The sequence below is a fragment of the Psammomys obesus genome, unplaced genomic scaffold (assembly GCF_907164565.1).
Source record: "Psammomys obesus unplaced genomic scaffold, mPsaObe1.curated_primary_1811, whole genome shotgun sequence".
NCBI classification, from domain to species: domain Eukaryota; kingdom Metazoa; phylum Chordata; class Mammalia; order Rodentia; family Muridae; genus Psammomys; species Psammomys obesus.
In genome coordinates, this window is record NW_026596091.1 from 829,413 (window position 1) to 837,692 (window position 8,280).

The 8,280-nt window shown below is 43.6% G+C and overlaps 1 protein-coding gene across 3 annotated transcripts in view; it reads right to left on the minus strand.

The window, feature by feature from the left end:
* The window catches only part of Abtb3 (ankyrin repeat and BTB domain containing 3), a 270,263-nt gene that overhangs the window by 32,839 nt on the left and 229,144 nt on the right, over window positions 1–8,280 (minus strand). For all 3 annotated transcript variants that reach the window (XM_055627845.1, XM_055627844.1, XM_055627846.1), the window contains one exon: window positions 945–1,110. In XM_055627845.1, the coding sequence (XP_055483820.1) occupies window positions 945–1,110 (166 nt within the window). The remainder of the gene's footprint in view (window positions 1–944; window positions 1,111–8,280) is intronic.

The window sequence follows — 8,280 nt, forward strand, 5'->3', positions numbered from 1 at the left end:
GGAAATAGAGATTGGAAAAAGATTTGTGTAAGTATGTTTATCTCACGACTTCACAAACACTTCAAATATCTGACACTGGGATGATGGTTAATGAATAAACTCTGCAATCATTTTATATAGATACTAAAAGCAACTACAAAAGAATATTCAATAACATTTCAAGGTATCTGAGATATAAAACATTAAAAAAAACAAGATATAATAAATCCCTTGTTTAAACATAAAACACATGTATGATTGTGTATTAGGAATCTGGATGTTGTTCAGGAAAGTGACTAGTTGTCATTAAATACTTCGTTCTATCCCTTCACGGAACTCTTTGAAAAATCTGCCTGTGGGAGGAACAGCCCCACCTGTCCCTTGTCACTGCACTCAGGGTTCACATTGAGAGCAGCTGTTTTCTCTCTCTGTGACACTACCACATCCCCAAGGATCCTCTGTGGCTTGTGGTTGTCTCTCATGTACCTGTTTCAGGATCTGGTGGGTGCTGCAATGTCTGTATGATGCCCTAGGGTCCCCAGACTGTCTTTGGTGTTTCTTAAACACACCCTGAGAGCATAGTGCAAACAGCCTAGATCTGTCTTGAACCAACAGCAGACTGGCACAGAACTGACTTTAACATGCCAATAAGGAGGTTTGAAGGTTGCAGAGCCCTAAATACAAATGTTGGCCAAGCAGATGGCATTATTTCCTTTCTGGAACAGGTCTAGTTTTTATTCTTTTTTTTTTTTTTAATTTCAGGGGCAATGATCATGTATATTTTTATAAGATAAAACAAACAAACAAACAAACAAACAAAAAAACCACAAAACACTAAAAATGAGAGGAAAACCGAGGAGGGCCAGTATCATTTTTTTTTTAATTGATCAGCAGAGGGAGCTTGTGTCCCACCAGCTTCTCACGCCTAGTCCCAGAACTGAGCTGATGTACAAGCAGACTGGTACCTGTTCACTCATGGTGTTGATTCCATCGGGCCCCAGCAAAGATACTGCCTGCTTCACCAGGTCGGTCCTTCCACAGTTCAGCATCCGGAAGCCCAAGTCCTGCTTGAACTTGGCTTCAATAGCCACTGCGTCCAGCTTCCGAGAAGCACAAAAGCAGTCGTCTGCCCTGGGGGGGGGGGGAGGATAGTCACATGGTGCAGCTGCTTTCCCCGCCAGGATCTGGTCCCTAAGAGCAAACTTCCCAGCAAGCCCCACCAAATTCTTCATTTGCTTTTCCTGCAAATTGCTTGTTCTAGGCTCTCATTGAAAACAACTGCCGGGCAACTGTGGCACACCCTTTGATCCAAGCACTCGTGAGCCAAAGGCAGTTGAATCTCTGAATTCAAGGCCAGCTTGGTCTACAAAGTGAGTTCAGGACAGCCAGGACTACACAGAGAAACCATGTCTTGAAAAATCAAACCAAACCAAAACCAACCAACTAAATAAACAAACAAAAACCTGCCTTCTGGTAGCTCTAAATCCTGTCTCACTGTACCTTGTACCTAGGTCTGGTAATTCAGTGAGCCAGTAGCATTCTCAGGTAAGAATCATTGTGCAAATATTTATGGACAGTTTATACAGGTCGTCTGCGAAATGATTTATGTGTGTTGGTTCACTCAGTTCCCACACAAGAGTAGGCATAATTTCTATGAGGAACTTTAAACCTCCAGGAAACAGGGATAAAGAACCTTTCTGAGGCTACCCTATCTACAAGTGACAGCTTGGATTTGAACCAGAGTAACATCTGTGAAGAGGCAATCTTTGGATCTGTTGTGCCACCCTGTCTCCCAAGCACAGAATCTACTGTTTGCTTGTTCAGTTGAATGACCGCTCACACTAGGCTGTAGACTTCTGAGCAGACATTTGCCTGTGATCATTCCAGCGATGAGGCATTAAGAAACAGAACAAGCCCGAGAAATTGCTAGATAAACTTAGAGATGGTTAGGTGCTTCCGCAAGCCAGTTCAGGGAAAGAGAGGGGAGGACAGGAAAGAGGGGAAGGGAATCAATTGGGAGAAGGTGATACAAGCTCCACATCGAAAGGACACTGTTGCCTTCTCCTAGTGAACTGATCCATAATCACTAAATCCAGCCACTAAGCATTCATTGAGTGCCTCTTAGGGTCATGCTGTGCTCTAGCTAGGTGTCTCATCACCATCCTTGCTCTGGAAGCTCAGAGTCTGGTAAGGGAAAAGACAGCCATGGGCCATAATTCCATGTATCTAACACAAATATTGAGGGTTGAAAACACTATTTCCGAGTGAAAAATGTTATGGTATCACAAACCTCTGCACACGCACAGCCTAGGGGTGCCTACTTGCTAGGAAGGTGACCTCTAGGCTGTGGATGTAGGTACAGGGACAGGAGAACAGTGGGGCACAAGCACTTTGAATCCTGTAAGGACTCAGGTGAGACATGGCAGGCTGAATAAGGCTCTTTATAGGGGCCCGTGTCTCTGGGCAAAGTGTACCAATAGCTGAGGGATGTGGGGCAAGACCACAGAGACCCTTTAGCTACAAAGGTACCTGTGTGGTGGAGAGGATGAAGAAACACAGGCCTAACTTCTAACATGACATCAGCATCCTAGACTTTGGGGCACACAAAGGGGTTGTGCCTTATAGCTTCTTGGTCAAGTGCCTAGGGCCGTTGACCTTGGCTAGAGTTGCCAGGTTAGACAAATAGAAATGCTAAATCAACAGCACACGAACATCTTTATATCAAAGCTTTACCCATTGTATATCAAAGATGAAAGTTTAACTGGGTTTTCTCTTTTTTCTTTTGGAGAAGGGCAGAGCTAAATATGCAGAAAAACTCAGGATCCCTCACCTTTAGTGTGGTGGAAGGCTTCATCCAAGGGACTAATGATCCCCAAAATAGCCCAAGGAAGCTTTGTGACACCAGGGTAACAGGGCAAGGCATTGGGCACAGATCACAGAGGCCTCCAAGGGGTATAAATGTGCATCTGCGTATGATATTCTTAAGTACCAGGATCCTGTGTGTGTGTAGAACTTTGCACACGCAAATCTCCAGGAATCATCATACTTTATTTATTGCATGGACAACCTTTCTTCTGTTAGATGCTGGCAATACCAGAAGAGGTTGCTTTGTGAAATCACACAGCTCTCGTCCTGGGGAAAGATTGGGAGAGCTGGAAGAAGGTCAGGGAGTAGTGTGGAAGGCTGAGTCCATGGCAGGACATGGCTGACATACTGTCGAATTTACAGTGGTTAGCTACTCAAGCTTGGGCCAGAGGGGGCAGGGTTCAGGAGGACCCACCACTCCCTGACGATTATATGTAGCTAATGTTTTCTGGGGCTCTGGTGAGACATTTTCTCCAGTGGTATAGCTACTGGTAATGTGGTCATGCTCTTGTAAACAACTCTAATAAGACTCCCTGGGTCATTAAAAACAAAACAAAAGCCATGGAAACAGAGAAGAGATTATTTGGGAAGAGGAAGTAACAAAGTGGGGATATGACCAAAATACATTGTTTACATGTACAAAAATGTCATGATGAAACCCAATATGAATAATTAATACATACTAATAAAAACATTAAAAAGGAGTTCTTAACTGGAGACAGAGATATGAGTGATCATGGTCACAGAATATCCCACCTAGTCATTTCCTCTTGCTTGTTTGTCTCTAACGGCCTCATTCAGATAAGCAGTTTCCATCCTTTCCGTTCAAGCTACAATCCATGTGACTGGGCAAGCATTGCCAGTGCCCACTGTGTTAGACCCTATGCCAAGGAGTACCAGAGGAGGGAGGCAGAGGCTGGGTTCACAGGACTCACAGGCTTGTAAGCAGATAATTCTAAGAACATCACAAGTGTTTACCGGCTCCTGAGGTCCTTGATTTTAATTAGAAAGAGACAAATGGCAAGAAAATTACTGCAGCTAAAGTGATGATAATTGTTATTACAGGAAGCTGACGTTTACTGAATACTGACTGTGGAGATCTAAGCTCTTTCTGAGTGTTAACCCATACCATCATCATAGTGAGCCTCGAAGTTATGTGCATACCTGTGTGTTATGTGCAGCCTGCATCAACAATGAGGAAACTGAGACAAAGGAATTACCAGAGACATAGGTAAGGGGCAAGCTGGCATGTCAGAGGTGACCTAGCCCCCACCTGTTGGGGGTCAGAGAGTCCTGGAATACACCATCATATCTGTCCACACATGCAGCTTCTATTGGAGCTGGACAGTTGGATATCTCTTAGACCCCCCAATTCAGCATCACCAAACTGGAACTGTATGAACACCCCTGTCACCACCCTCTGAACTTGCTCCTGGTTGCCCCATCTCAGCTATTGGCATTGGTACTCACCCAGAGGCTGAAACAGGAATCTGGTCTCACACTCATATCCATCCTGAATCCCAAATTCATGCCCTTCCTCCATCCTCACGACTCTCCATGGTCCTGGGTTCTAGCACAGAACTTTAGGAACCTAATAATCTTGATTTCATTCTCCCCGCCCCATGTCACCTCTCACACAGAGTCATAGTGTTAGTTGAGGCAGGGCCTGGCAGGTCCCTTCTTAGAGTCTTTTAAAGCTTTCAGGTATATTGAGGATAAAATCTGGCTCCTGGCAAACAGCCTGCAGGGCCTAGGCAGGCTTGCTGCCCACATTTTTTTTCTTCTTCTTCTGCCCTTTGCTCCTCTTCTGCCCTTGCCACACACCAAGGTCTTTCCTGCCCTGATGACTGTGTCCCTGATGTTCCTTTTCCTTGAAAATCTTCCCTCACAGTTCTTTGCAGGACTGTATCCTCTTTGTCCTTCAAGGGTAAGCTTGATTATAGCCAAGGAAGCCTCTGCTCAGAGGACCAATACAAAGGTGTGCTGTTCTCCTGTTTACACCCCATCTCCCAGCCAGTTCCCCCGTTCCTTTGTAGCTCTTCACAGTTAGCATGACTTGTTTTCCTTAAAAAATAATTTAATTAATTAACTAATCTCTCTCTCTCTCTACCCCAACTCTGTATGGATGTGCACATTGCTTGTGTCTAAGTCGGAGGATAACTGTGGAGATGAGTTAGTTCTTTAATTCCACTCTACAGGGCACAGATCCAATTTAGGTCACCTACCTTTATGACAGGTGCCTCACCTGATGAGTCACATTGCCAACCTATACTACTTTAATATTTTCTTAGTTCTTTTTTTTTTTTTTTTTCTACAAGCATGTCTAAAGGGACAGGACCACACCCATCTTGTTCTGTGCTGTAGGCAAAGCAGAGTTGAATGCAAATAGCAAGAGCTGATAGGGGAGACAGGTGTGAGCATGATCATGTATTCTTCTTTTAAAGATTAATACTTAATCTTAACTGACTGTTAAAATTTATACATATATGTTTATAATGTTTAACAGGATACTTTGAAATGTGTGCACACTATAGACTGGGCACATTAAGACAATAAGTGTGCTCATTACCTTACATACTTTGCATGTCTGTGGTAAGAACAGCTCAGCTCTACTCTTTTTTCCTCTCCATGTGTGCTAGACAAGTGGTCTACCAGCCGAGCTATGTCTACAGTCCACTATCTACCTGCTTAGCAATTTTCAAGTATGTAACACCTGATTATAAGCGATATTCCCCATGCTTTATAGCAAACTTTCGACTTTATTTCCTCCTGTCTAATTGAAAATTTGTATCCTTTGACTCACACATATCTCCCAACCCTCCACTTGCTCAGGGGGTCTGTTAACTACACTTCCCCCTCTGCTTCTTTGAGAATAACATTTTCAGATTCCACAAGTAAGTGAGATCACATATCATTTATTTGTTTTCTTATGCCTGGCTTACCTACTTAACATAATGCCTTCCAGGTTCATTTATGTGTCCTGATGACTGAATTTCCTTTTGTTAGGCTGACTAATGTTCTGTCTTACACACACACACACACACACACACACACACACACACACACACACACGCACACAGATTACCTTTTCTTCTTGACTATGGCCAATCTACCAGGTGGGGAGCGATATCTCACTGGAATTTTAATGTGCAATTCTCTAATAAGCAGTGACACTTGGATTTATAAAAAATACATTTATAAATTGAATTGAGCTTATTATATTCTCTGGCTGCTAACTCTGTATGCTCTGCTTTTTGTACACATCATGTGCTGTGTGTCCCTTATGCTCTATTCTGTCAGTTGTGCCTTTTCTGTTCTTTCCTTTGTGGTGCAGAATCTTTTAAATTTGATGCAATTCCAATTGTCTACTATTGATTTTTGTTGCCTATGTTTTTGAGGACATATCCAAAAGTTATTATCAAAATTAATGTCATGGATTTTTCCCCTTTGTGTTTCTTCTAGTAATTTTATAATTTTAAGCCTTAAAGTTTAGTTTGAATCCATTTTGAATTAATTTTTGTATACAGTACAAGATAAGAGTCTAATTCTATTCTTCTGCATATGTATATTCAGTTTGCTCTATGTATTGAAGAGACTATTCTTTGCCGCACTGGAGAGCCCTCCCCTCACTGTTAAACTAGGGTCTTGCTAAGAAATGCACACTAGCCTGGGATTTGCAGTCCTTCTGAGTCACTCTGAGTGCTGGGATTACAGACATCACCACCACACCTGGCCCCACTCATTATTGAGCACAGCCTCAGGAAGCACCTGTTTAGCAAACAACCCGCAGACACACAGAACAAACAGTGGTTCTGGTTTCTGAGCCAAGTTGAGCAAGCAAAATAAAGCAGGTAAAAAAAAAATCCATTTTCCAACAAAGTGTGAAACACGGCTTCATGTTCAGCCCAGTTTGTCAGGGAATTGAACTTTGCGGAAAATCATCCCTTCAGCATTCGACTGGACAGGGCTACAGTTCCATTCATTCCTGGAAAGTCCTCTACAGAAGCTCCAAGCTGCCAACAGGGCAGGCCCCCTGTGGGCCAAGCAAATAAGTCTGCCCTTCTCTGTGCATGAATTATTTATGCAAAAATATATTAAGCCTGTCCCCTGAGGCTTCCCCAGGTAACCAACTTTGTGGTTTTCTTTTGAGTGGCTTTAAATGATACCATAAAAATCCTGATCAATTTAAGTAAGAGGTCAGCTACTGAGGTGGTCAATTTCTCTGATTTCTCAAGGACCCCAGTTGGAGAAAGTGTCAGGATCTTCCACCACTTCAGATATGTGACTTTGGAAAGGTGTTTTCCAGAGACTTCAGGCTTTAGGGCTTGAGTATAGGGAGAGAACACACAGCTTATTCTCTTTCCTCTGTAAGGAGGGTGCACATGATTGGGGAGCTAACACATTCTGTTCATCCCTCCATGCCTTCTGAGTGACAAATGCCACCTTGATGTGTTTATTAGATTCCGTGCTAGCTTGAACTCTGCTGTGTCTTTCATTGGACTCAAACCCAGCTCTGCCTTTTAGTGGCTATGTGATCTTGAAGCCAGTGGCTTTACTGTTTTGTCATCTGGTTTTCTCATCTGTAATGTAAGCTTTGTAGTAACACCTTCCTTCCAGGATGTTGGCTGTGGGTCAAATGAGGTAACCCTCAGGAGGAGCTTAGGAGAGCATTGTGCAGGGCTGGGGAGATAGCTCATATGGCTGCCAAAAAAGCAAGGGGTCTGAGTTGGATCTTAGCACTCCCATAAAAGTCTGGCATGGTGGCACACATCAATACCAGTGCTGGAGGCGGGGTGGAGTGGGAACAGGAGTACCCTGAAGCTCCCTGGCCCGTCAACTTTGCTGAAATGATGGCCTTAGTAAGAGACTCTATTTCAGAGAACAAGGAGATCAGTTCCTGAGGAACAACACCTCAGGCTGACCTCTGGCCCTCATATATGCATGTGCACCTGTGCACACACACAAATAGGTTCATACTCCTGCACATACACTGTCCCCAAACACACATTACAAAGCCAAGGGCAGAATGGAGAGAATATACTGTCTGTGGAAGAAGCAAATTCAGATACCAAGTACACAGAACTCTTCAGTTCAAATCAGACATCATGTCTACCAAATGCTACAAGAATCAAGGAATTGAGGCAATCCTTTCCTCAGTGGCGATACCTAGCTCCCAGAAGGCTACCACTTGGGGCTAGCAGGGTTTCTAGCAAGCTGACAGAGCTCAGCGAGTTTCAGTCATAGCCAGTAATCAAAGTCCCCCTCCCCTTTTTTGCATGCTTATTCTACACTAAGCATGGGTACTTCATTTCTTGGGTACTTAATTTCTGCCACTGCAACTGATTCTCTTTTGGGATTACTACTATCATCACCACCACCACCTCCTCCACCACCATAACCTCCACCACCTCCTCCACCACCATAACCTCCACCACC